General features: G+C 50.8%; 12 protein-coding genes across 12 annotated transcripts; 6 read left to right on the top strand and 6 right to left on the bottom strand.

The window, feature by feature from the left end:
* Nucleotides 1-206: 206 nt before the first annotated feature.
* Aspvir_008351 (eukaryotic translation initiation factor 4E) lies at nt 207-1,075 on the bottom strand (the record flags this gene model as incomplete). Its single annotated transcript, XM_043271523.1, has 3 exons — nt 207-674; nt 737-808; nt 866-1,075. The coding sequence occupies 3 exons, from the start codon at nt 1,073-1,075 to the stop codon at nt 207-209; spliced, it is 750 nt and encodes a 249-aa protein (XP_043127458.1).
* An 852-nt stretch (nt 1,076-1,927) lies between these two features.
* Aspvir_008352 (Mpv17/PMP22 family protein) lies at nt 1,928-2,694 on the bottom strand (the record flags this gene model as incomplete). Its single annotated transcript, XM_043271524.1, has 5 exons — nt 1,928-1,971; nt 2,029-2,334; nt 2,415-2,520; nt 2,573-2,627; nt 2,684-2,694. The coding sequence occupies 5 exons, from the start codon at nt 2,692-2,694 to the stop codon at nt 1,928-1,930; spliced, it is 522 nt and encodes a 173-aa protein (XP_043127459.1).
* Nucleotides 2,695-3,215: 521 nt separating this feature from the next.
* On the top strand, nt 3,216-4,227 carry Aspvir_008353 (40S ribosomal protein uS5; the record flags this gene model as incomplete). Its single annotated transcript, XM_043271525.1, has 3 exons — nt 3,216-3,476; nt 3,647-3,904; nt 3,970-4,227. 3 exons carry the CDS (start codon nt 3,216-3,218, stop codon nt 4,225-4,227), a joined length of 777 nt encoding a protein of 258 aa, XP_043127460.1.
* A 2,197-nt stretch (nt 4,228-6,424) lies between these two features.
* Nucleotides 6,425-7,938, top strand: Aspvir_008354 (uncharacterized protein; the record flags this gene model as incomplete). The annotated part of the gene is made up of 3 exons (XM_043271526.1): nt 6,425-6,542; nt 6,640-7,375; nt 7,437-7,938. The coding sequence occupies 3 exons, from the start codon at nt 6,425-6,427 to the stop codon at nt 7,936-7,938; spliced, it is 1,356 nt and encodes a 451-aa protein (XP_043127461.1).
* Nucleotides 7,939-8,252: 314 nt separating this feature from the next.
* Nucleotides 8,253-9,379, bottom strand: Aspvir_008355 (opsin family protein; the record flags this gene model as incomplete). The annotated part of the gene is made up of 5 exons (XM_043271527.1): nt 8,253-8,334; nt 8,395-8,529; nt 8,584-9,071; nt 9,121-9,187; nt 9,237-9,379. The coding sequence occupies 5 exons, from the start codon at nt 9,377-9,379 to the stop codon at nt 8,253-8,255; spliced, it is 915 nt and encodes a 304-aa protein (XP_043127462.1).
* An 804-nt stretch (nt 9,380-10,183) lies between these two features.
* Nucleotides 10,184-13,333, bottom strand: Aspvir_008356 (isoleucine--tRNA ligase ISM1; the record flags this gene model as incomplete). The annotated part of the gene is made up of 1 exon (XM_043271528.1): nt 10,184-13,333. One exon carries the CDS (start codon nt 13,331-13,333, stop codon nt 10,184-10,186), a length of 3,150 nt encoding a protein of 1,049 aa, XP_043127463.1.
* A 255-nt stretch (nt 13,334-13,588) lies between these two features.
* On the bottom strand, nt 13,589-14,833 carry Aspvir_008357 (UPF0183 domain protein; the record flags this gene model as incomplete). The annotated part of the gene is made up of 1 exon (XM_043271529.1): nt 13,589-14,833. One exon carries the CDS (start codon nt 14,831-14,833, stop codon nt 13,589-13,591), a length of 1,245 nt encoding a protein of 414 aa, XP_043127464.1.
* Nucleotides 14,834-15,666: 833 nt separating this feature from the next.
* Nucleotides 15,667-19,452, top strand: Aspvir_008358 (putative kinesin family protein (BimC); the record flags this gene model as incomplete). The annotated part of the gene is made up of 5 exons (XM_043271530.1): nt 15,667-16,116; nt 16,179-16,822; nt 16,878-17,928; nt 17,980-18,432; nt 18,481-19,452. The coding sequence occupies 5 exons, from the start codon at nt 15,667-15,669 to the stop codon at nt 19,450-19,452; spliced, it is 3,570 nt and encodes a 1,189-aa protein (XP_043127465.1).
* Nucleotides 19,453-19,973: 521 nt separating this feature from the next.
* On the bottom strand, nt 19,974-21,119 carry Aspvir_008359 (uncharacterized protein; the record flags this gene model as incomplete). The annotated part of the gene is made up of 1 exon (XM_043271531.1): nt 19,974-21,119. The coding sequence occupies one exon, from the start codon at nt 21,117-21,119 to the stop codon at nt 19,974-19,976; it is 1,146 nt and encodes a 381-aa protein (XP_043127466.1).
* Nucleotides 21,120-22,190: 1,071 nt separating this feature from the next.
* On the top strand, nt 22,191-23,287 carry Aspvir_008360 (sulfurtransferase; the record flags this gene model as incomplete). The annotated part of the gene is made up of 2 exons (XM_043271532.1): nt 22,191-23,167; nt 23,233-23,287. The coding sequence occupies 2 exons, from the start codon at nt 22,191-22,193 to the stop codon at nt 23,285-23,287; spliced, it is 1,032 nt and encodes a 343-aa protein (XP_043127467.1).
* A 711-nt stretch (nt 23,288-23,998) lies between these two features.
* Nucleotides 23,999-25,334, top strand: Aspvir_008361 (uncharacterized protein; the record flags this gene model as incomplete). The annotated part of the gene is made up of 2 exons (XM_043271533.1): nt 23,999-24,119; nt 24,190-25,334. The coding sequence occupies 2 exons, from the start codon at nt 23,999-24,001 to the stop codon at nt 25,332-25,334; spliced, it is 1,266 nt and encodes a 421-aa protein (XP_043127468.1).
* A 1,028-nt stretch (nt 25,335-26,362) lies between these two features.
* Nucleotides 26,363-26,957, top strand: Aspvir_008362 (RPEL repeat-containing protein; the record flags this gene model as incomplete). The annotated part of the gene is made up of 3 exons (XM_043271534.1): nt 26,363-26,520; nt 26,600-26,700; nt 26,779-26,957. The coding sequence occupies 3 exons, from the start codon at nt 26,363-26,365 to the stop codon at nt 26,955-26,957; spliced, it is 438 nt and encodes a 145-aa protein (XP_043127469.1).
* Between the last annotated feature and the right edge of the window lie 44 nt (nt 26,958-27,001).

The following is a 27,001-nucleotide window of genomic DNA, read 5'->3' on the forward strand; positions in this document are numbered from 1 at the left end:
ATACACATCGCCAGTTGCCACAAGAAAGCCATCGAAGGAAAAATGCTGAAAATCCAGATGTTGGGGGTCGTCTCCCCGGATATTCTGTCCCTCAAGCTATCACTTCATTGGTCATCGTCCGTAATTACAGAATCATCTCATTAACGCCGAAGAGACGTTCCTCTTGTCAATCGTAAGTCGATATGAGTATCCATGCACATGGCCGTTTAAACGGTGTACTTGGCCTTGGCTCTAGTGCTACCGCTGTGCGCGCTGTCCGTGTGTCCCGAGAACTCGACGACATCAGCTTCCTTCAGGCGTAGCACCTCTTTGAAGCGCCGACCGATGTTTTCGAGGATCTCCTTCCCTTGAGCGGGTGTCCGGCCGTTCTTGTCGCCGGGAATGCTCTTGCCCACCGTCCGTGTCCACAGACCGACACGGTAAAATCCCTTGCGCACGTTCACGACCACACCCATAACCTCGTTGTCGCCATCGTTCTCAAGAGTCTCGCCGATAGCTGCCAGTTGAGCGTGCAGCCAAAGATCATCGATCGGTACGGAGCGCTTGTCTTTGAACGAGTATGACCACTTGCCACCGTGCTTGTTCTGGGGGTCTTCCCACTCTGGCCTGATGCCCTTCTTGAAGAGATGGTAGTCTGCCTTGAGACCCAATTCAGAAGTCGGTGTGATGTTGTTCTATTCAGCAACCCCTAGTCAGTATAGCTCACCGGTCAGGTCTCGATAATGATATGACATACGTAGATACCCCAGAATTCCTCAACCGAATTGAAAGTCACGACCTCTTTCAACAGGTCGTTCCAGTTGTCGCCCTGCAAATCAAACGGTGTTAGCGGGTCTACCTTTACACCGCAGGCTATCGCACATACCTTGCCACTGGGGGGCTTCGTGAACCAGAGAGTCCATTCGTGCATGAGTGGATGCTTCACGTTGAAATTTTCGGGGTCATGGAACACCGTAACAGTGTCGCCATTTGTTTGCTCAGTCTTCTCGGTCTGCTCCTTCTGTTCGGTAGCGGCGCCAGGAGCGGTGTTCTCGTCGTTCACCGGTACAGGACCGTTCTCTGAGACTTCAGCCATTATGATTGTGGTTTATAAATCTGAGAGAAGGAAAATTCGTAAGAGGCTCAGTCGAGCGAACTTTGAGCGCGGGAAGAGAGAGAGAGAGAGATACGTGAGTTGTCGGAGGGGCGAGGAAAAGTCTTGGTGTGAGAGTCAATTTTTGACAGGGTCGCGAGGAAGGAGCGATCCAGAGGCGAAAGTTCGGAGAGGGTAGAGGCGGAGGAGAATCGGCTTATGCGCGGGGATCACGCAGTCGTTTGTTGTCTGCTCCAGGCAGAATCACAGCGGTAGTCGTGTGTTGGCGGTGATACAGTCTGCGAAAATAATAATGATGAAGTTTTGAAGCGTTTGGAGATGCCGCAGCTTCAAAGTGCTACTTTACCCTTTTGGGACTCGCCCCCTTTCTAGGCCTTTAATAGGCTGGCGCCCAGACCTGAACCCTAACAAAGCTAACAAAGAGTTGCTGTAAGAACAGCCATCTTATTTTCAAGCCAATTTTGATGTCAAATGATATCCTAGTGAATCTAGACATCGATCTAGTATAGATACAATTGTTCTATTCCAAGGCAAAAGAGAACCGAATCTAAGGTACAATATGAATGAAGTTCGCAGGATCCCTTATGACCTTGTGAGAAGCTGGCATTATAAACCCTCAAAAAACCCCATAAGGACCAGCCTCATAATCCAAGCATGTAAGAGTCATAAGTAAATATTGCCGCACTTGTACCGAGGAAAATCTAAACTGCGCCCATACGATGAGTGAATGAACCCTCTATCAAACCAGCAAGAAAAAAGAAACCGACCAAAAGATAAATGCTAGGTGTACAAAAAGGGGTATCGTGACGCGCAATGCTCCAAATGGTAAGAACATTATTTCTCGCCGCTGTTGATCAAACTCAATATGCAGTTCCAGCCTGATCCGGACATATTAGCGGAGTGAAAGCGAGAAGAGTGAGCTGGACACAACTCACCTAAGCTGACCACGTTGACTACCAAGACCCGATACTCTAGAGGCACAATTGAGAAGTTGACGCCCTGAACTAGAGGCCAGATAGTGAGGTTCGCCTTGTAACTGGGAAGAAAGCTGGTACGCCATTTCTCGATGGGGTCCGTGCCTTCCATGATTGCCATTGATGTCAGGAAACAGGTTAGGTGGGTAGGAGTAAAGAGGCCTTGGTCTGCGATAACGCGCGCAACTATCGTAGCTTTGTGGCTCTTCAGAACGACGTTTCGTTGAAGGAAGGCGAACCATGTGGTCGCGGCCGGTCCGAAAATCGCTAGATATTCTTGTTAGCAACAGACTCGTGACTAAGAAACGAGGAAGACGGGGTGTTCGTATCCGTGTCCAGGAACTCACCTCCTCCATACAGCGCCATTCGTCCAGTTCTTGCCATGTCGTGCTTATCGAAGCCCTTGCGATCAACTGCTTGCTGCGCCAGAATATCTCCGCAACCAAAAAGCACCTATTCTTCTGTCAACCGAAATCATTTCGAGCGTCGCAGGGAGGAATCATACAGCACTTGTTACGCTGGCCGTGAGGATGGGCTGCTTAGCCAACTTGGTCTGATACCTAGAATAGATCTTAGCTTCGTCAATTGAACGGATGCCGTTTGTATGTAGACGCACCACCGCAACATTTCCGACGTAAGATAGTTATTTGGGAATCCAATTGAAATCGACGGTGTTAGAATGGATTTCAGAAAGAAAGATCCTCTTTTAAAATGGAGAAGAAGAAGGCGACAATGAGAACTCCGAGAAAAAGAAAATCATGGCGGAGCAGATGATAAGTATCGAGACTCTCACCGATAAGAGGATGGAGATTTAATAACCGCAGTGCTCAAACCAGGAAAACATGGACAAATCAGCGCCACGCCCGCAAACCATTGGAGAAAAACATCATAAAGGTGGGAGTCCACCCGTCACATGATGTAGGCCTGATCGGCTTACCGTATTGGGACTACCAGCTAGGGCATAGGGTTACCGCTCGTAGGGCTTGTTGGCTCGCTTAGCACACCCGCCAGCGAAATTTCCCTAGGGCCCAAAACAGCTGTGGATAGCGAGCAAAGTCAACCTCGACGTCGACAACCCCTCCGAACGACACCTCCCGTCCGTTACACCTCTCCCCCCGGTTCATTCTCAATCGCCATCAACATACAAAATGGCTGACGCTCCCCGTGGACGTGGAGGATTTGGCTCGCGCGGTGACCGTGGTGGTGACCGTGGCCGTGGCCGTGGTCGTCGTGGTCGTCGCGGCGGCCCAAAGGAGGAGAAGGAATGGCAGCCCGTCACCAAGCTCGGCCGTCTCGTCAAGGCCGGCAAGATCACCAGCATGGAGCAGATCTACCTGCACTCTCTGCCCGTCAAGGAGTACCAGATTGTCGACTTCTTCCTGCCTAAGCTCAAGGATGAGGTCATGAAGGTACGAAGCGAACAATTCCATTTGCGGATATCCTCTAGAGAGCAATTGTGCATGGCAAATTCGTGGATTATGGGAAAAGGAAATGGTGTTCTCGAATTGATTGGATTGGGCGGAATCTGCGCGAAATACTGGGGTGTAATTGGCAGTTGCTGACGGTTATGAAACTATAGATCAAGCCCGTCCAGAAGCAGACTCGTGCCGGTCAGCGTACTCGTTTCAAGGCCGTCGTTGTCATCGGTGACTCCGAGGGTCACATCGGTCTCGGTATCAAGACCTCCAAGGAAGTCGCTACCGCCATCCGCGCCGCCATCATCATTGCCAAGCTCAGCGTTCTGCCCGTCCGGAGAGGTTACTGGGGTACCAACCTCGGTGAGCCTCACTCTCTGCCCGTCAAGCAGAGCGCCAAGTGTGGTTCCGTCTCCGTCAGAGTACGTTACGATCGAATGCGATAGTTATGTATTGCAGAATATCACATGTCTAACCGCGATTATAGCTTATCCCCGCTCCCCGTGGTACCGGTCTCGTTGCCTCCCCCGCTGTCAAGCGTCTCCTCCAGCTTGCCGGTGTCCAGGACGCCTACACCTCGTCCTCCGGTTCCACCAAGACCCTCGAGAACACCCTCAAGGCTACTTTCCTTGCCGTCGTCAACACCTACGGCTTCCTCACCCCCAACCTGTGGAAGGAGACTAAGCTCATCCGGAGCCCTCTGGAGGAGTTCAGTGATGTTCTGCGCCAGGGCAAGAAGTACTAATTTAGTGCTGTGACGGGTTAAATTTGCATGACTGTTTTTGATCGGACTATTTTCCTACGGGTTCCAACTTTTTCTTTCTTGGCTGGAAGAACGGGGATGCCAGACAGGACTTGATTTCGATCACGTTCAGCTACGCTACTTATGGTGTCCATGGATGTATTTATCACGGGAAGGGAAAACAAAAGCAAAATAGCGTGGAGTCAATAAAGCTACCCATTCGCCAGTCATGACGACGAGCTTCTTTCCGTGAGCAAACATGAGGAATCATCTAAGTGCTGGATCATTGCCTCGTACGAGTAGTGTTTGATCAAGGTCATTGGTTCCTTTCCTAGATCCGAAGCATACTTACCTGCCAACAAGGGCTCACATGTGCGTAGATTGTTTCGACAGTCGAAGACAGCACGATAGCACGTGTTCCGGTAGTACAGTGGTATGGTCACTTTTTCGTTTAACTGGAATATATATCTCCATCATCTCATCCTTTACCCGCACTGACTCTGAAGGATCGGCGTATATAAACCATTATTATCCTGTCTATCCCCTCTTCCACTTTTATATCGACATCTCCTTCGACACAACCTTCCGAACTGCTCCTTGCACTTTTCGTTTCGTTCCCAATCCCTATTATGCTGACATCATGGGCTTGTTCAGTAGTGCTCCCATTCTATCCAGTTTCTATGTTGTGACCGCGGTTGACTAACCTTGTATATTTTGACAACTCTGAGGGAGCAGGCTCAGGCCTACGACCCAACTATATGGCGGAGCCGGAGGTAAAAACGGGGGTGAGGTGGTTGCTGCTGCTGCTTCCTATGAGGCTGCGAGACAATATGAGCAGCATATTGCTAGAAATGGTTTGTTATGTCCTGTCACTGCATCATGCCCCATGATAGGAAGATGTTGATTAGTCTTGGCACAGGTATAACCGTATACTAATATGACCATAGGTTAGCCTGCTACCCACGCTGATGCTATGGAGCTTCTGAAGGACATGCGGGCGCGGCTGTTGACCATCTAATTGAGGCTAGGTGTCTTGACTCTGTTGACCGAGACGAGGTTTTAAGACTCGGTGAGCGTCAACTTGAGGAAGCCTCCTCCTAGGATTACGACTAGTTGTGTCTCAAGACTGGCTATATGAAGGTATTCTCGAGGCGGCCCACAGCGAGCCTGAAGACATTGCTCAATGGGGTTATCATCGCATGTTCCCTAAGTTGATTACACCGTTATGCGTGATGGTTTGTCCCATCCTAGTGATTTGGCACACTATTCTAACCTGGATACAGCTTGAGGTCCTTCGCCTTTATCCCCCTGTAGTGACAGTACCTAAAAGCACGTCCGAAACCCCAAGTCCCCTCGACTATCAAGGCAAGCAGTACCTTTTACCGCCGCGAGTCAACGTCAATCTCAACACAAATTGCCTGCATTATACAGAGGAATACTGGGGCCCAGATGTTGCAACGTTTTCTCCTCAAAGATGGGACGCAAGGAACCAGAACAGCTTTATAGCAAAGAATGCGTCGACACCAGGACTTGCTGCACCTGGCCTAGAGTATCCTACCATTCACAAACCGATAAAGGGGGCATTCATTCCTTTCAGCGATGGATTTCGGGCTTGTCTGGGAAAGAAATTTGCCCAGGTCGAATTCATTGCCGCGTTGTCGGTTCTTTCCCGGAATTATAAGGTCGAATTGAGCCCAGAAGCTCGTAAGGATGCGGAAAGAGTCCTGCGAGAAAGCACCTCAGTGCTGACACTATCAATGAGAGAGGATGTTCCACTGCGGTTTCGGAGGAGAAAGGACTAGCGATGGTCAATGAGGTGAGCATTTGAGCTGAGATTTGAGACGCTTAAGACAACATCGGACAAGGCTTTGTATAGTTTGTTTCATAGCACATTTTGCCCTACTTGAACAGGAGATATTTACCTACAGTCAGAAACTATGATCAATTTTGTGGAGGTCTTCCAGTAGTGATGCAATGGTTTATGATTTGGGTATGGCAGAAGGGTCTTCGATTGCCCTGACAATTCACTACCGGCCACAGCGCGCGCCTCACAGGAATACTGAGCAAGGCCAGAAGCTGTTTTTGTGCATTCTTCTCAAACTTGCCAGTACAATAATCTAACATCCGATCTTACTTGAATTGTGCCATCTGATCCCTTCCATCCCCAATCTCATCTTGATGAGCACCTCTCACTGCTGGAATGGAAACAAACAGAATCGAAGACTTCCCTTCGCACTGGAAAGCAACGCTCCTCGGGGAAGCCTTCTGGAGAGACGCAGAGCGGTTCAACCAGCCCATCAACGACAGCATCGAAGCCAGTAAGCTCCTCCACCTCCCTGCCCAAGTCTGCCAATAACATATCGCAACCTTCGTTCTAGCAATGAATGCTCACGCATTGTCAACGTAATAATCTAGACCGCAGTTCAACTCTACATTTGAGGTTCCCTTTCAACCTGACTCCTGCAAGACTCCCACCTATCGAGGACGTTGCGAAGGAAGTAGAGGTTGAAAAGAAGCAACGCCGTCGCTTTAGCATGAGCGACGCGCTGAGTTTCAACTCCTTCTCCAACGCTCGAAGTTCCCTCTCTCAGAGCCGTCTCTTCGACCTGGGCAAGAGCTCGCGCTCGCGCTCTCAATCTCGCTCGCCAACACGAGCCCCGAGCATTTCATCAGAAACCCGCCGTCGGCGCTTCCGCACTCCCTTCAATATGGCAAGTAGCAGGAGGAACGAGAAGATCGAGTCCGTTCTGGCTACCCCCACCCCCCAGGAGCCAGGAACACCAGCAAGACCTCTCATATACTTCCGCGGCGGAGCAACCTGGAACCACCTCCCAAAGGACCTGACCGCATTAGGAATCGACGTCTTCTGGCCCGTTAAAGAGGATCAGGACGTCGAGGAGAACATACTCAACATTGAAGAAATGGCCCCCCTTTGCCAGTTTCGCAACCTGCGTGTGCTGAAAATCACGGGGATGATGCAGTCGTACCAGAAGTATATCTGGCAGGCCGCCTGGCTCAACACCGATCTCGAGGAGTTAGAGCTGGGGATGGCGCTGGAGCCTAGGATCCGCCGCAGGGCTTGTAAGAGATGGCCCTACATCAAGGGCGGCTGGATGCTCGATGGATCACATCATAACGAGCCGGTCTACTAGTAAGCTAGCCATCCCTCGATTGATTCCAGAGCGAGACTGAGATGCCCCTTCCCCCTACAGCGGTCATGCAGGCGATGGGACCCTCGACCCTAAAATCGGAGCCGGCGAGTACCTCGACAAGACCGCCATCGAGAAAGCCAAAGTCCGCGCCATGGTCATGGGCCGTACGCTGAACCGCCTCTCCGTCAAGACTCTGACCCTGACCGGCTTCGTCGTCGACGCTGACCCATTCATTCACTGGTTTGACCCTAAGCATCTCAAATGCATAAATTTCAAAGATTTCTGCGTCGACGCCGGCTTCTACCTCCCCTGGCCGATGAGGAAGGTGGCAATCCATTACCCGCGCGATGTATCGACGGAGCCGGTGCACGCGCGCATGATCGACCCGCTCAGGGAGTTGAAGGTGATCGAGCTAAAGGGCGGGAAGAAAGTCGGGGAGACGCCGTTCCGTGGTCCTGAGAGCGTTAAACAGCTTCCTCTGCGCAACCCGTTCCGAAAGAAGAACTCCGTGAAGAAGCGAGTCACAGATGAGATGTATCAGGGAAGAAAGGCTAATCATTAACATGAACGGTTATCTCTACCTACCTAACTTCAAATGAGAGATTAAAGAACCCGATCTGTTCGACCTATCAGATGTATTATACATTCTTTACCATCACTGATCATCAAAGCCAGGTAACAATTGAACCTAATAATCGCGGATACATTCCACACAAAATAGCAATTCCTCAAAGAACAAACACTGACGTATGTTCTCAAAAACCCAGCCCGCCTTTCTTGCTCTCACTAGTGAGGCCTTCGTGATAAGCATTCGTCGCATTTCCGTGCAATCGTTGCTGAACCCATGGCTCACTTGCTCCACGAAGCATTCAAGCCTTACGCTCCTTCTTCCTCGCTGATTCGAATAGCTCCTTCGTTTCCGATGCCATTAGACCAGAATCCGTCAACGTAGAGAGATCTGAGAATAATTAGTTTGACATACGTCAGGTATAAGCGTAATAATCAGACATCTACTTACATTCCGTGAGAGCTGTCGTGTGCGAGGATCAGCCAGTACCCAAGTAAGCCCTGAGTGAAGATGTCATAGATGGCGAAGACAACGGTCTCGGTATCAACATTCATCTTCAAAGCCAGGCCACCGGCCGCGAGAGCACTAAATATGTCAGCTACTCACTTTCACAGTGTCTCAAAACGGTGTGTTACATACACTGGATAGAGCACTTTGACAATCAAAGACACACCAGACAAAGACGCAAAGAACCGTCTAGTCTGAGCATCCTTGTTATTCGAGGCCTTGCCTCCATTGATTGCAACATGGTAGACCGTAGTCAGGTATCCCAGAGCGCTGACAGTGAACCAGACCCATCTGCGCGGCGTGTGGCCCACGAAGGTGCCAAGCAGTCCGGAGCCCAGCATAACATAATCAGCCGCAATGGCGACGAGCAAATGCGCGCCAGGAAGGCCAGATACCAACGCCAGGTTGATCAGGCTGAGTGGCTCGGTCACGAACCAGTTAAGGTAGCGTAACCACAAAACCTGGCGGAAGTAATCCTGCGTGGTATCGGGGACATGCTTGTGGGTGTGCTTGAGAGAGTCGTGTTTCCAGGCCATGCCGCTTCCCGTTGCGAGGGCAAGGTAGACGATGAATGAGACGGTGGTCATGATGGAGACCAGTGTGTGGAAGACGCGCTTCGACTGCGATGTGTGAGTCTCAATCCACGACTACGACAGTTTTAGTACATACCAACGGCACCCGAGCACTAAGCGTATAGAAGACCAGTGACGAGAGTCCCATGAGAACCGCAACCACCCTGAGCCCATTAGCCGTGATTTTGGCGAGATCCTCAAATAGATGCATACCATAATGTCCGCTTGCCAGTCGTTCCAAGTTCCTGGAAGATAGGAGTATCCCCAGGAATGACGGTAGGTACTGGACCTACTGACGAGGTCGTAGTAGGCAAGGGAAACGGGCGCGTCGTATGAGACAACATCGAGTCGAACATCTTGAATAGTGCAAATTCTCGGTACTATTGCCTCCAACTGTGTTCTTCAGTGTCAAGAATTATGGCAGTTCCGCTCTTTATAGCTCCAAGAATGGATGATCAATATCCGATCCGATCTGGCACTGGATAACCAAGTTCGATGATCGACACGTCAAAACGAGATTCACACCCCGCTAACATCAATTTAAAGAGCAGCTTTCGTGTCCTCCGTGGCACGATTGTCGTCATTTTGTCCGGGTTCGTACACTGGGGGATTTGATTTGCGGGCTACAAGGGGCAGTCGTCATGCTGACCTCGATGGTGGCGTCATCAAAACTGGGAAGTTATTCTACTCGTGCAGCAAATCAATTTCACGACCAATAACAACTCATTAGTACATATAATTGCCAAGGTTCTAGAGCTGATGCAGGGCGCAAGCAGCTGGATGTTGGGGTAAATATGAGGTTCTGGTCACAAGATGGTTGATTACCTGAGCTACAACTACCTAAGGTCTTTGCCACGGCGACATTGGCGGCATCATGCCACTGCTGCCTAGTCTCCTCTCAAGAACACCCTTGCTTGCTGTAACTAAGAACATCGAGATCCGATTTAGGTAATTCTTGTAGGCTAGGTATCATTTCAGTCCCTGACGTGATGTGTGGTCCACATCCGTTGTAATACTTTTGTAATACTACCTAAAATCTAGAATCAGAATGGAAGGGGTCACTGTACATAATCAAGCTCGGGAAACTATAGTACGTAGCTAGTTTCATTTAAGAGCCGAACAGACGAATAAGAAATTAGACGCAAGGGTCAGAAGAGAAATTAGGCAGTGCCATTAGTAACAGTCTCGCCAGGAGTTGACGCATCAAGGTCTCGCACAACATCCTCGCAACGATTGCACAGAGCGCCATCGGCCTGAGGTTCTGGGACAACATAGCGCCAGCAACGGGGACACTTATCCGCCTGTGGCGTGTAGATGTACACAGTTCCCTTTCCTCCACTGGGAAGTTCATACGCGTCGCTGTACTGCCACTCTGCGTCAAGAATGGCAGGCGGAACAGGCTCTCCGTGTGCGCCGAGCGTGACTGAAGAGACAACGAACATATCATTGAGCTCTGACAGATTGCGTTGCAGAGCGGATGCGGCCGAATTGTCCTCAGGTAATATGATATGAACAAAGGACTGAAGAGAAGAGCCTAGTTGCTTCTTGCCTCTCGCTTGCTCCTGCAGAACCTTGATAACCGAACCGACCCCAGCGATATTGTGATAATCGGCCTCAAGAGACTGATTCAACCACTCGACAGGAGGTGTCGAGGCTACACGCTTCAAAGGATGCTCGCATTGCAGCTTGATGGCTTCTGGGGTATGTTCCCAGGTCTCTTCCACAAGCAAGGGCGTGATGGGAGCCAGTATTTCCTGAAGATAGTTATAGATGTGGAACAAGGTTGTCTGAGCGGCGCGTCTGCTGGTGCTATTCTCCCCATAGGTATAGAGACGGTCCTTGATCGCCTCCATGTAGAAGGCTGAAAATTGAAGGTTGGCCCACCGGTTCATTGCGTTCACAGCCTTGTAGAATTCGAAATTCTCGCATGCTTTTTGACAACTGAGGACCATCTCGGACAGGTGCAAAAGCGCCATGCGGTCCACTTGCTGCAACTGGCCGTATGGAAGTTGGTCCTGTGGCCGGAAATCTGACAGAGCACCCAGAAGAAGCTTGAAGGTCACACGGAATTTGTGCAAGCTGGTGTTGACGGTCTGAAGCACTTGTTTTCCTATCACGACGTCCCGTGTATAGTCACTGCTTGCAGCCCACATTCGAAGCGCATCAGGTCCCAGAGCATCATATACTGGCTCTTTGTTTTCTTGCTGCTTCCCTTTGCCTTTCCTCGGCTTAAGAGGGGGCAAAAGAGTCCCGTCCATGATCGACTGTGGGTGAATCACGTTCCCTATGGACTTGCTCATCTTGCGTCCTTCTTCGTCGAGAGTAAATCCATGAGTGACGAGATTCTTGAATGGTGCTCGAGGAGTATTAGTCTGCCCTGAGGCAAGCTGATGGGAAATGTATGTGAGAAGCCCAGACTGGAACCAGCCGCGGTGCTGGTCGGTGCCTTCTAGGTAAACATCCGCCGGGTATCCATCGCGAGGAGGGGTGTCGATCTCTGTCCAACTCGTACCGCTATCGAACCACACATCCATGGTATCAGTGCCGCGCCTGTAGCCGGGTCCGGACTCTTCTCGCAGTGTCGGTGGAATCCACGCAGGGTCATTCATATCGTCAGTCCACCATGCATCTATTCCACGTTCCTCGATCACAGACATGATATGCGAGACGCTGTCCCGAGTGAGCACAGCATCGCCTGTGGCACGGTCATAAAGGGCGGGAATTGGGACACCCCAGGCACGTTGGCGTGAAATACACCATTCGCTACGGTTTTTAACAAAGTTCTCCAGGCGTTGCTTCCCGGAACTGGGAACAAATCTGACATCGTCCAAAGCTTTTACTGCGCTGTTACGGATGTCTGCCACATCCGCAAACCATTGTTCAGTTGCTCGGATGATGATCGGAAGCTTCGACCTCCAATCGTAAGGATACTTATGCTCGTACTGATGTTTTGCCAGCAGGTAGCCTTGCGACTCAATGTACTCGAGCACAGCGGCAGTCCCTTCTCCAAGGACACTTTTTCCACTCAGCCTTGCTGGGTCACTCGGCATGGCCTTGTCGGTGAATTTACCATGGTCATCAACGGGAGCAAAGGCAGGAATGCCACGAGGAACACAAGCTTCATAGTCGTCCATACCATGACCAGGGGCACAATGCACAAGTCCAGAACCAGAGTCGGCAGTGACAAAATCCGCAGCTATGATCGGCTGCGGTTCCGCGTCAGCTGACTTGAAAAGGGGTCGATACTTTGTCTGCTCTACTAGCTCTGAGCCACGAATAGATGGAATGATAACGGTCAGATCCTCCTTCAGCATATGTTCCAGATACTCAAACCGCGATTGAGCGACAAGAAGCTGACCGTGAGTATCCGACTGAACGATCGTATAATCCAAGGATTCGTGAACAGCGATTACAGCGTTGCCAGGGAGCGTCCAAGGCGTCGTAGTCCAAATGACGGCACTGAGGTCCTTAAGCTGTACCAGAGGATCTTGAGCCAATTGTGGTGGGACTGAGACAAGAGGGAATTTGACCAGGGCAGCGGTGGAAACATGGTCGTCTGTGTATTCCAATTCGGCTTCCGCAAGCGCTGTTCCGGTAGACGGCGACCAGTAGACAGGTTTGAACCGTCTATAGATCAAACCCTTATCCACCATCTCTCGAAAAACACCAAGTTGTCTTTTTTCGAATTCCTTGTCCATAGTCTTCCAATGGCCTTCCCAGTCGGCCATCACGCCAAAGCTTCGAAAGCCTTTCATCTGTTCTTTGACTGTCCGCCCTGCCAGCTTACGTGCAGCTGTTCGAATCGCAGCGGCGCCGATAGATCCCACGGTGCTTCCAAGCTCTGTTTGAACCTCAAGCGCCTTGAGCTCGATGGGTAATCCATGGCAATCCCATCCGGGCACATACCGAACACGCTTCCCTTTAGCCAGCTGCACTCGGCAGATTATATCCTTCAATATCTTGTTGAGAGCATGTCCAATGTGAAGGTCGCCATTTGCGTAGGGGGGTCCATCATGCAAGACAAATGGTCGGTCGGCGGGTCTTTCACGGCGCTGCCAGGCGTAGAGCTCGTCGGTGCATCGCTGTAGGTATTTTGTCTGGTCGGCCGGCGTCACGCGTGCGGGAAATGTTGACTTGGGGAGTTTCAGCGTCGACGACCAGGACCGAGTGAGCGACCGCGGCAATTCCGGCATACTACCGCTGAAGCATATCCCGCCTCGGAGGTGAGGTTGAGGTTGAGGTTGGTCGCGTTGAAGATTTGGGTTGGAGTTATGAGCGGAGACGGATGAAAAATAATTGTGGAGACCCATCGCCGACCGGGGATAACACTAGAGCTTTAGTGCCTGGAACTCTAAAGCTGATATATATACCTTACTATGTCGACCTTTGGCATGTTACCAAGATGACGGCTTCTTTGGGGGGAAAAGACCATCTTCTGTCATAAATGTAATCCCATTAACAAAATAATTGAGGTATCATCTAATTGGCAATGTCGTGACTCATAAAGTGATGCCGAACTTGATAGGCGAACTCCAGACTCCAGTCTATACCATCCCAAGCAGCAATCAATATACGGTCAAGCAGCTCACAGCCCCATTCTTCATCACTTCGAATAGTAACCCGGGAAAGCCGAATAATTCGGTGTTGCCCAAGCCCCCATCGTGACCATCATGACCGTTTCTGTGTCCTCTGCCAGTAGTTTCCTCCCAACCACCGAGGAACTCGACACTACTCTCAGGACTGTCCCCCCAACCGCGATTCAGCACCATGGGCCGTTGTAGAGCCCGCTCCTCCGCAGTGCTTGCATAAGATCCTTTCCAGACCTCCCTCAACTTCTCAGAAATCGCGTCGTAGGGGGTCTCAGATGTCACGACATCACCTGCCGAATCGAGACTGATCGTCCAACGACTACGTCGATGACGGTTGAAGGGATATGAGCCTGGAATATTTCCGTGCAGTATGATCTTAGTGACGACGAGTTGCGAAGAAGGTGGTGGAGGTGATGCGTCGGACAAATCAGATCCCGGAAACGCAGGGCCGACGACAGTGGGATACGAAATAAAGGCATCGAAACCGTGATGGAAATAATTAAAGAAGCATTCAGTAGGGAGCGACGAAGGGTCAATATTACTGACGGGGGAAATCTCCTCATCTGAGTCATCAGTGACGCTGTTGCTTGAAGATTGATCCGTGTCAGTGACATCGATCCCCCTACCTGGGGAAGGGCTCATATGCAGCGCATCTGCTGCACTATTATTACCGGCTGCCCGGTGAATGGATATTCTCCGGTCATTCTTCCGATAGATAGCATCAGGTGGTCCAAACTCAGCAATGAGATCCTGTGGAGTTGTCTCTGACAGCGTGATACAAGTAGGAGGACCAGATCTGCGGATTACCTCCATTTTGCCGGCGCCGAAGATGACGAACTCTTCAATCTCATCCGAGACGAGGTCACGGTTCTTGCCACTTAGTGCTGGAGACCGAGGATATTGCGGCTGCTGCGAGAATAACTTATTCCGAGCCTCCGGCCATGAGGCACCCTGGAATATAGCCATGGATGTCGCTGGCAAAGCTGCCGATGAAGAAAGGAGTGCTACAAAGTCACATTGCTCTGACCAGGCTGAGTTCTGTAGAGGGAATGAGAACGCAACACCTGGATACGAGAGCACATATGTCCCATATGGTGAATGACCATCAGTTGGAGGTGTATATTCGCCAGGGTAGGAGGGCCCGAAGAGGCGATTGTAGATATGACGAAAACTAGGACCTTGTTGCGAAGCGGCTTGTTCTTGTGGTTTCACGCCCTTCATTACTTCTTGATTTTTGTAAACCAAAGTGATTTTAGAAAAGTCTAGCACCTCAATCAGCCGTAGCCTTTGATCGGGCCCATCAAACCGCAGGCGAAGGCCATTTGAAGGTAGCTGTAGAATGACTGGCTTCCTCAGGGGATCGGAGGAGGAGTAGGCAAGGTCGACCGCGGGGTAGACGTGTGGATGTGATTTTACACGAGTTAAAACATTGTGGAGGGAAGCACCAAGCGCTATTCACGATTAGCTCCATAGTAAAAGAGAGTAACAGAGGGAACATGCTGATGAAGCCCAGTCCCTTCCCAGGAGATATCTGGGCCTGCGCGGGAGCTCTCGGGGCGGTCATGGTGATCAAGGACCGATTCTCATCATGAGGTAGGCATGTGAATGGCGGGGAGCCGCTTGTACATGTACAGAGTGTCTTTCCACAGATAGACAACGTAGTGGAATCACTAAATAATACTTGAGGTGTCCAGATGTGATTGAGATGACAGGATACGATGATGAAGAGTAGATAGGGTTCCTGATATGTATGCAGATGGATAGGCGATGACCACATCGGATCATGTGAGAGGGGCGGATGACCCACCTGAGCACAGACCATATAGTGCCATGTGCGCAACATGCGGGTTTGTTTACATTTTCCTTTTCCAGTCTCCGCCGAGCCACAACAAACGTTTGGCCAGATTACTTTGATCTTTATAGAGACAGACAACTTGCCGACATCCAGCAACGAACCGAATAATTTTCTTGCTAGATTGCTAGCGTACTCATCTCTGATAGCCATTGTTTCCTTGTTTTGAAGTATCTGAACATTTGCTCGTTGACCTTTCACCATGCCCGGCCCCCAACGGCCTGCCTCCGGCCTGCCCACCAGGCGGACGGGTACACGACAAGCAACACGGCGCCCGACCTCATCAGCGACTGAGAGAAGAACATCCTCCGCGATCCCGGCAAAAGCTTCCGCCCCGAATGCGTCTCGTCTGAAGTCGCCTAGCGACACGGCCTGCATCACTGCGATAAGGAACCAGAGAGATTATGAGCGCGAGATTAATGAGGACACGAGTATTCACGTGGTTGTACGGTGCCGTGGGCGTAATGATCGCGAAATCAAGGAAAACAGCGGCGTGGCAGTATCGATCGAGGGAGCCAAGGGAAAGACCGTGGAGCTGTCAATGGGCCCAAATGCAGTTTCGAATAAAGCTTACACTTTCGACAAAGTCTTCTCGGCTGCGGCTGATCAGGTCACTGTGTACGAGGATGTTGTTCTTCCAATTGTGAACGAGGTCAGCTATTTACTACAAACCATGTGAAAGATTGCAAGAAGTTGACCAGCTAATGGAATCAGATGCTCGCGGGTTACAACTGTACTGTCTTCGCGTACGGGCAGACAGGAACGGGCAAAACATACACCATGTCAGGTGATATGACAGACACTCTTGGGATACTATCCGACAATGCTGGGATAATTCCACGCGTTTTGTACTCGTTGTTCCACAAGCTCGAGGATACGGAAAGCACGGTAAAATGCTCTTTCATTGAGCTTTACAACGAAGAGTTGCGCGACTTGCTTTCAGCCGAGGAAAACCCGAAGTTGAAGATATTCGAGAACGAGAAAAAGGGCACCAGCGGCAGCACACTTGTACAAGGGATGGAAGAAACGTGGATTGACTCGGCATCTGCTGGTATTAAATTACTTCAGCTTGGCAGTCATAAGCGCCAAGTCGCTGCCACCAAATGCAACGACCTGAGCTCTCGAAGCCACACGATCTTCACAATTACGGTGTATACCAAACGGACCACTGAGAACGGGGATGACTACATCAGTTCTGGAAAGCTCAACCTGGTCGACCTGGCTGGGAGTGAGAATATCCAGCGCAGCGGTGCTGAGAACAAGCGAGCTACGGAGGCTGGTTTGATCAATAAAAGCCTGCTCACCCTTGGTCGTGTGATCAATGCGCTGGTGGATAAAAGCCCGCACATCCCATACAGGTACGCTACACTTCTTGAAGGCCTCTTTGGAGAAGAGGAAGCTAACTGCAAGCAGAGAATCAAAACTCACGCGGTTATTGCAAGACTCTCTCGGCGGGCGAACAAAAACATGCATAATTGCCACAATCTCGCCCTCCCGTGGCAATCTGGAAGAGACCATATCCACGCTGGACTACGCATTCCGGGCCAAGAACATCCGCAATAAACCTCAGATCAACTATATGGCGAAAAAGACTCTTCTTCGAGAGTTCACATTAGAAATTGAGAAGCTCAAAGGGGAACTTATCGCCACAAGACATAGGAATGGTGTTTACATGACACCCCATGCCTATGAACAGATGACAATGGAGAGTGAATCCCGACGAATTGTCAATGAGGAACAAAGAGCCAAGATCGAGTCCATGGAGTCTAGCCTACGGAACAAGGTTCAAGAGCTCTTTACGTTAACCAGCAACTTTAACAACCTCAAGAAGGATCACGAGGATACACGTTCTGCATTGAATGAGACCAATGACATCCTCGAGAAGACGGAAATTGTTTTGAAGGATACAAGAGACACTCTCGAAGAGGAAGAAATGTTACGCAAAGCCCATCAGGATACGGAAGCCCAGCTGCGTGATATTGGGTCGGATTTGGTATCGACGTTGGAAAAGACTGTTGGTGATGTGGAAGGGTTGCATGCGAAACTACAACGGAAAGCAGACCTCGAGGCAACAAATCGGGAGAAATGGGAGACTTCTGTAGACGAAGTTGCTGATGTGACAAGCATGATCGACAGTAGGGTTGGGACGTTCTTAGACCGACACTCGAAGCTCGCTGAGCACTTCGCTACGAAGATAAATACTTTTGTCGAGGACGAGTTGACCCAATTCCAGTCAACTGAAGAAGAAGTTCGCAATTTCAACCTCTCTTTCGACAAAGCGCTGCGAGAGGCACAGGCTCAGACTTCGGATTCTCATAATCAGATGAACAATGTCCTCGAAGAGATTAAGGTTCTGCGCGAGGAAGTCAAAGGCAGGGTTGGAGAGGGGTTGAATGGTCTGTCAGCGGCGGCAGCCCGTATCTCAAAGGAGGTCATCGGCGAGTTTTCAGAGTTTCATGCCCAGGTGAGCTGGATTGTCGTATTGCAACCAAGTGCCATGTGCTAATCGACATAGCTCCACGCATCTTACAGCACTCTTGGGAAAGATTTGAAATCCATGTTTGAGGACATGGTAGTCCACGTCAATAGCCAAAAAGCTGAGATCAATCAGCTTCGCCTACAGCTGCAGGAGGCTAATCAGCAGGCTGTGGAGGCGAATCGCAGGGCCTCAGCGCATTTAGCCCAAACCCTGGAAGAGGAAAATGCCCAGGCCGAAGCGGAACGGGATAACCTCATGTCACAAATCAGGTCATTGATTGAAGAATCTCGGCAGAGACAATTCGGTCGTTTGAAGGGCAGAGTTGAGGGTTTGCGGACTGACATCATGTCTTCGGGTGACTCCTTGGAACAAGCAACGGCGCACTATGATCGGCAGGTCGATGAATGGGTATTCAAGTCGGAACAATTTGCCAAAGATGTCATTGCGTCTCGTGATGAAGTCAAGACCAAGATGCAGAGTGATTGGGAGGTAAGAAGCCACCGCTTAATTAGTGATGTGTTAATACTGATTTTGCAGGCATTTGACCAACGCAACGCATCCATCCAGAAAGTAACCGAGTCAGTCCACGAGGAAACCGTCCGGATCGTGGATGCCCAGATGAAGGATATGAGTAGACAGATGGGCGCATTAGATGATTTCGTCGCCAAGGCACGAGCACAGAATGGCCAGTACTGCGACGCCCACATGACTAGCTTACAGAGCATGGCCTCCAATGCCCAACAATCCTACGCAGCATATGAAGGACACCTAGCCGGTTCTCGTGACCGAATCACCTGTTTGCAGGAGGACGCGAATCGACAAATGGACAGCCTTCAGGAATTGACGCTGCCTCTGTCCGACGAAGTTCAGAAGCCCTTGTCGGAGCTTCGCACCAATATTCGAGAGCGCCCTCTTCAAGAGTATATCCCAACCGGCGTCACTCCGCAAAAGAGACGTTATGAGTATCCAACGACCCTGCCTCGAACCGAGGCGCATGATGCCTTGGTCAAAAGGATGAGAACCTCCAAGGAACTTGAGGTCCTGCCATTTAGCAACGCTGAGCCGAGCGCTTCTGTTTCTCCTCTAAACAGTTCTGCCCGGGGAACTCCATTAAAAGGCTTCGTCTACCACGATGTTGAGGACGAGGTAGGAGCCCAGCAACCTCCGTCCACTACCGCGACTCCTTCCAACACTGGTCTTAGGGAAGTCGACGCAAACATCGTCGCAAAGCAACTAGCGTGTGACACTGATGATGATTCAACCGCCACTCAGTCCAAAACTTCCATAGCAGCAAACGGCCGAGTATCTCTGTCTACCGACAACCCGTCAGAAATTGAGGAAACCGACGTCCCGCCCGCCAAAAGACACTGCTCCAGCTCTGGTGTGACTGATAACAAGCTTCCTCAGAAGATGCTGACAAAGAAAATGGCCGGTATGATGGAAGGCAGAGAAAATGTTCCTCTGCCCGGATCGCGCGGACGAAGGCTCAGAGGCCAACCCTCCGACTAAAACTTTCTTCTTGTAGTATTAGCATCCGGTGCAGATAGCTGTTGCTCTGTCATTCTTGCTCTGATACCCCTGGTTGCATGAGTCGTGACGGCGTTTCCGGTTTGAGAGGTGCGATTTATACTTTTCGGTGTCTGGTGGATCATAGTTTGTGTACAGAACCTTGGCTACCCGTGCATTTTCTCTGTTTTTTGTTCTTCATCGATTTCTCGGACCTTGGTCGGTCTATTACTTGCGTGGATTCCATCCCGTCTAAAATCGATTTCAATAGATACCCAGCTTTCCAGGATCTGACCTCGGTGAAACGGTTTGCTTGATTGGTGTTACCTCGATCACAAACGTAAATTATCCTAGGTGAGATGTAACATTGACATGTCTGGGACTTGACCACGCCAAAAACACATCTGAAGTATTTGTATCAAAGGAGGTCGATCACGACACGGTAAACGCATCTAAGGGGAGAAGCTAATATACGGATCCATCACGCTGTTTCTTCATTGCATTAAATCGTTCGGCGACATACTTCAGATATTGCTGTCGTCGCCTGTCTCATTCTTGGTATTGCTATGGTCATCCATTTGTTCACGAGGGCTCGAATCCACAACAGCATTGGCATCTACACCCCCTAGCACTTCTTCCCCTTCAAATAGGGCATCCTGGGTAGGCTGAATCTGCTGTCCAGCGTCGATAACCTGCCTGAGCTCGCCCAGGCGTTTCCCAAACTGCTCCATCATATCTTCCAGTCGTTGACTTCCTCCCCCATTGTCTCTGTCCTTTCCAAACATAGTTACAGGCAAACCAGAGGTTCCGCGGATCTTTAGCATCAAGCCACCAATTGAAGGTTGCTCACCTGAGGCACTATTGTCGAATGTCGGTGCTGGTACGACTTGCGTGCTGAGCACTTGCCACGCTGGTGTCAGGCTATGTGCGGATACAACGTTGAATTGAGGCTGGGCCGGGGGGGACCCATGTGGTGGGGGAGGCGACTGCAGGAGTGTCCCCTGAGCGACCGGCGAGGTGGATATGGACCTCATACCGGCCGTGCCGGCTCCACGTGCCGGATCCGAGCTCAAGTGTTTCGCTTCATCGGGATTCGCAAGCTCCATGTCGAGGATAATGTAGTTGTCGCAAACGCCAGGAGTCGGAGGGGGTAGGAGGGGTTCTTTCTTTGGGCTGGAGGGTTCATCGTCCTCCGGGAGGGCAGTTTCGTTTCCCGCTGCGACCTGCTGCTGCGCTGGCGGTTGATTGTCCGCTGACGTTGCCTTGCCTTTTGAGGGATCGGGAGAGTTATCTTGCTCTCTTTCTAGGGCGCGTAGAGCTGCTTCCGTTACGATGTCTGTGTCGTCGTCGGAGAAGATGTAGTGGACTGCTGGGTGGTAGTATTCGGAGGTGTTGGCATCCTCTATGAGCGTGAAGAAGGGTTGAAAAGATGGCTGCGAAGCGGAACTTGTTTCATGATGATCCCCATCACCAGGGCGTAGAGATGAGGTGTCGCCAGCTACATCGTCTGTTGTTTGCTGCTGCGGGGAGTGGCTGACTCGTTGCGCGGTAGGAGGTTGATCAAAGCTCTGTGGTCGTGATAGTGTTTTGGGACCGGAGAATCCTCGGGAGGTCTGCTGAGGAGATGATGAGTATTGAGAGGGTAATGTGGTTTGAGTTGGCAAAGACATTTCCAGCAGCGCAGCTACATCCTTGAGTTCGGGATGATATTGAGGTGGTTTGATTTGGCCTGATCAACGAGGATCTGTCTCAAGCTACGGAATGGCTCATCATCATCACATGGCTGGGGCGGTCGACTCCTTATCGATAAAGTCAGGTGACTTGCAAAGCACGCGGACGCTTTTCGAGTGCATCAAATGAGTAGAGCAGCTTTTGCTGTTATGAGGAGAGAGACAAAGGAAATAACAAGGGTATCATGTACATCAGAACTCCTAACACTCCGTTTGCCATAGAACGAGAAGGCTTAAAAAGTCGACAATATCATCATCCTTACTCGTCGTTTTGCTTCCACTCAAACTCTGTGCAGCATATTAGCCTTAGGTCAAGAACTGGAGCAAGAGTGTACATACTTTGTCTGCACATTGGACACAATCCTTTCGAAGACTCTTGTTGAATCCAAGTCATGAGGCAATGCTGTTCAGGAAAGTGATCTAGTTAGCGGCTTCATAGAATGAGGACAAAAGATCCACAATCACACCATATGGAACGAGTGGCCGCATTTTCCGAGCACTGCAGGATGTAGAGTTATGGATCAGCACTGTGTCCCCGTCGCCAAAGCTGAGTAGAAAGATAACCCACAAAGCGAGCAGTCGTCTCCCGGAAATTTGCAGGTTGGGCATGTTCCATCAAATTGAACACGGCATATACCACAGACGTCGTCCTCGGGCATATCCCAGCGCCAGGTAGCGACCGCATTCCATTCTTTGATAGTAACTTTCATCTTGATATGTCTTCTTTGTTGTACGAAGGTTGTGTTCAACTAGGTTAGAAAATACGCAGTTTGCAGGGATCTTGGCGGAGTTGCGACGATAAGCGCGGAGTTGTTTACCTCTTTCACATGGCGGAGAAGCAATGGCTGACTCCGCACGCCTAGATAACTGGATGGAAAGGACTCCCCCGCTATCCGTACTCTTCCCTCTACCCAGTCTGTGGAGGTTTACTGACCCAATTTGATCACGATATTCGTTATTCGGTATGTGAATTATTTCATCGATTATTTCCTCTGAGAACTCGCCGCAAGCATGGCTTTTGCGACTCTTCGTAGCATTCCTTCACCGACTCGCTTGATGCGCCCTACCATGGCTGTCTCTCAGCAGCTACGGCAACAGACCCAGAGTCGCCAGATCTCATTCTCTTCATACCTTGTGTCACCCAGGGAACTCCATGAAGCTCTGAAGAAGAATCCGACCACGAAGATCTCGACTTCTCCCCGTGTAATCCCTCTATGTGCCGCGTGGTTTATGCCCAATGACCCCGAGGGCCGCAAAGGCATTGATGCTTTTCGAAAGCACCGCATTCCTCAGGCACGATTCTTTGATCTAGACGCGATCAAGGACCCCGAATCTCCCTACCCGCATATGCTTCCTACTGTGGAAACGTTTGCGGAGGCGATGAGCCAGCTTGGCATTCGACGCGACGACGAGGTTGTGGTTTACGATACGGAAGAGCTTGGCATCTTCAGCGCCCCTCGTGTTGGCTGGACCTTACGAGTTTTTGGGCATCCCAGGGTTCATGTCCTCAACAACTACAGGCTGTGGGTTCGTGAAGGCTATCCGACAGAGACTGGGGAGCCAGCGCCTGTGGAGAAGACCAGCTACCCACTCCCGCAATTCGACTCTAAGCTGGTGATTCCTTACCGGGAGTTGAAGGAGATCGCCAAGGAACACCGAAAGGAAGGAGCAAAGGAGGTCGAGATCCTGGATGCTCGATCTTACGGGCGATGGGCGGGTACTGATTCCGAACCGCGCCCGGGGTTGTCCTCGGGACATATCCCTGGCTCCAAGAGCTTGCCATTCCAGGAACTTCTTAACCCTGAAACAAAGACCTATCTTTCTCCTGAAGAGCTGCGCAAGGTCTTTCAGAAACACGAAGTTGATGAAACCAAGTCCATCATCAGCACATGTGGCACCGGCGTGACGGCCAGTGTCATTGAAACCGCTTTGAATGTAGCAGAGTATGGAGATCCCAGTCTTCGGAGGGTTTACGACGGGAGCTGGACGTAAGTATCTTTCTCTTTTCTTTGCCTTGTGGCTATAAGTTCAGACGCTGACTCTTCGCGATTAGTGAATGGGCACAGCGTGTCAAAGACTCGGAGGGTCTAATTAAGAAGGCGACCTGAGAATCCCTTTTCTATTGTGGCCATGATACGATTTCTAAGGATTTGTACACACGACAGCATTTCTGTTCTCTTGCCTTGAATGCATATCGGCTTGCGTTAGAGCGCTAGCACGCACCAATAACCTAGAGCTTCTCTGCTGTGCGATAGAATGTAATACAGGGAAAATAATATGCATATTCCTATTCATTTGAAATCTTTAGCCCGAAGAGTTGGGTAAGGATGGCGGTTTCCTTCTGGATCACATCATCACCCTCTACAAGGTAGCGCCGTAGTGCTTAGTCAAAGGCTCTGATCGACTAATTCTCCGCGGCTTCGAGTTGATCCGCCGCTGTAGGATGCCGTTACACTCCCTCTCTCGGGCTCACTACGTTCACATTCATTATTATCCAGAACCACAAGATGCTGCTGATGAGCTTTACTTGTGAAACAGTGTTCTCTTGTGAGTATAAGTTGCATACATCTTGGTTGTCCTTGCTGCCTGGCTCTACTACATGCATCAAGTTCATTCATGCCCCCCCACATTCCCAAAGTCCTCCACCTCCGTCTAACTACCCAAACCTCCTTCGGGAGTTCTTGCATCCCGCTAACATCGCACTGCGGCCTAGTCGCGGTCGTCAAAGCTAGCTGTCTAGTGTAGGACTTCGCTGTCCTGCCTTGATTGTTCGATTTTTTCCATCAAAGCGCCCGGTCGCCCTTCGCTCAATGAGAGCCATGTCGCCCGGACGCAAGGTCTTCCATTGTGCCGTGGACGAAACGGCCCTAACCACCAACATCAGCGAAATCAAAAGATGGACCACAAGCGGCGCCATTACCCTCATCGTCCCTCTTTACAGTAAGTACATTGATTTCTGACACGCCGTCCTCCGTCCCGCTCGCTCATTAGGTTTTCTGCTACTTTCCAGCCCTGGAACGCCTGCATGCGTTGAAAAGAGCCGGATCCCAGATCGCCATCAACTCCCGTGAGGCTGTCCGCTTTCTCGATCGAGTCACGTCCGGCAAAGATAATATTCCTGCCAATAGTGTCGTTCTCCAAGGCCCGATGGAGCAGTACGAAAATTGGGAAGAGGCGGAGAAGTTCTTCCTACCGGAGTTTGAGGAGGAACCCGAGGCGATCAACGGAGATGACGCCGAGGAGCAGTTGCCCCTGGAGAGGCCAGCCGAGAAGATGAAGAGCAGTAACAAGAAAAATGGCGCGGCCCCCGATGATCTGTCGCAGATGCTTCTCAACAAGCTGAACTTCAAGACCGAATCAGACGCCGCGTCGATTCCCTCCGCGGGTACGCACAGTAATCCTGCCTCATCACCCTCGTCGAGAAGTTCGCGCACAAGCCCCGAGGACTCCAATCTGCGCGCGGTTGCAAACGGTGGAGTACAAAACGAGGCCACATTGAAGAATGAGACCGGACATCGGCGCACTGCCTCGGGGTCTGTGGTTCCTACAGCTCCCGTGGTGCTTCGTCCGCTTCTCAGTGCCATTCTATGGCGCTTGCACAGTGGTCCCGACGCCACTAATGCAGCGAAGACTTGCATCCTCGTCACAAATGATCGCGTAACGGGATTGTGGGCTCAGAAGTTCGGCATTGCCGTTAAGAACATCCATCAACTGCGAACTTCGATCCAGTATGAAGAACGAGAGTACAAGAACCGTTGCAAGTATGTTGAAAAGACCTTGGTGTCTGAACCAAAATCGCTGCTCTCATACGAAGACGAAAGCGACGAGGATGAATTGGTGTTCGTGCCTCGCGGCCGTGGAAAAGGAGTATCGAGAGGCGGGGGTTCGCGCGCAACCACCAACCGTAAAACCACTTCTCCCAAAGTGGTCGCAGCTCCCGTGGAGAGTACGGTTGAGATCCCCACGCAGCCCATCGATCCCGATTCTTTCAGTCGGGCCTTGGGTCCCACTACCAAGCAACAGCCTACCGTGGATTTGAGCACTCAAGCTGGAGCCGCTCGTGGCATTGCTGGCGCATCTCGCGGTCGTCGCGGAGCATCCCGAGGACCTTCTCGTGGTAACAATCGCGGTCGAGGCAAACTCTGGGTTCCTTGATGGGAAGGCAAAGGTTCGTCAATCGTCCGACTGGCGAACCGGGCTTCTGCAAGTTTCTCAAAATAGACCTCTACGGTTGTTATTCGAAGCAGAGAAGGAAATTATCTGCATTGGCTGTGCTTCCTACTGGTCGGATTTCGAAAGTTGACCGGTGGCCTATGGATGAGACAGACGGTTCTCCCGGGCGTGTGGCATGCATGTACAGGAATAAGGCAGACGATCGCGAATCGAGCACAGCACGGTTCCGATCCGATAGCACCATTTCTGCATGGGAACTACGATCAAAAGGGTTTGAAGCATCAGAAATGGTCTCGAGTCGAGCTGCGGGGATCCGATGATTTCCTATATGCCGCCGTTGACTTTCTCTTTTACAGTGCGACACACGCTGATGTCTTCAATTTGTTTCCACTTTGCAGGTGGTACTCAAGGACCCATCATTCTTTCCAACGCCTTACGGTCCAAAGATCTAATTCTTCCCCTTCAACACGTCCATGCTGGAAGCACACAGATGGCAGTTGTTGTTTCGTTGCTTGATTTCGTTGGACACAATATGATGCCACTCTCAGAATTGTTTCGGAGAAAGGAGGCAGTATCGAGGGTTAGCAAATTGACATGTGTGATGCCTACTCTTTTATTGTCGGAGTGGATGTGTGTATCCCAGTCTTCATTTCTAAATTCAGTGAGGAAAATTAGCATACAAATCAGACTTTTTTGATGCGACGTCTTCCGTTTGATGTATGCGGGGTGACCTTGGCTGATACTTTTGACGTCTGTTGCCCCGCCGACTTACCTCCAAAGGTCCCGTGGAACTGTCCTCCGCATCATCACTTGACCTACCATTCTTCTCTGTCAACACCATCATCACTTCGGACCTCATCACGTTCTGCTTCATCGCTACTTATTAGCTTGGTGTCTGCTCTTACCCTTTCAGCAGTCTCTCCGAATTCGTAACCGTGTTGTCGTGAAAGTAGTCACAGTTGAGTCTCCGCAAGTATATATCTCAGTTCTCCCGTATCGCTATCGCTATCATGGACAATATCATCATCCCCAACGCCGAAATCGACGAGAGTCCCCTCTCAGCCTCGTCCATGGAACGTCGCAATTCCCTCGAGAAACACCTCCAGACTCGACCCGACCCCCAGGACCTTAAAGAAAGACATATCCTGCTCGATACTACCGTGGCGCCGTAAGTGATTACCAACTACCAGGCCCCGAATCCTACATGGCCATGCACGGATACTGAGCGTCCTACCGGAACTGCGTAGATCTCTCCAGGCAGCCAAAGCAGAACTCGCACGCCAGCGTACAACAGACAGCCTGAAGAAACATCTCGAGCACCGTCCCGAGCGGGATGAGCTCGTTGAACGTGTGTATTCCCTTTTTCCAGCGGAGATTCAAATGGATGTCATGCCTGAGTAGAGAACGCTGATCTGCTTCATGATAGGCAACATCCTCCCGCATACTAACGCCGCGCCCGCGCTGCAGGCGCAAGCGAAGGAGCTCGAGAAGCATATGCTCGCCGATAACCTTGACCAGAAGCTGCAGCGTAGACCGCAGCCGGAGGAGCTTATCTCGCAGGGTATCTTGACGGAGGATGAGGATCCGAGGCTCCCGGCTGTGTAGAGTGCTGCTGACGGGTTACATCTATCTGAATTGGAAATGGGAAT

The sequence above is a fragment of the Aspergillus viridinutans genome (assembly GCF_018404265.1).
Source record: "Aspergillus viridinutans IFM 47045 DNA, scaffold_6, whole genome shotgun sequence".
Lineage (NCBI taxonomy): Eukaryota > Fungi > Ascomycota > Eurotiomycetes > Eurotiales > Aspergillaceae > Aspergillus > Aspergillus viridinutans.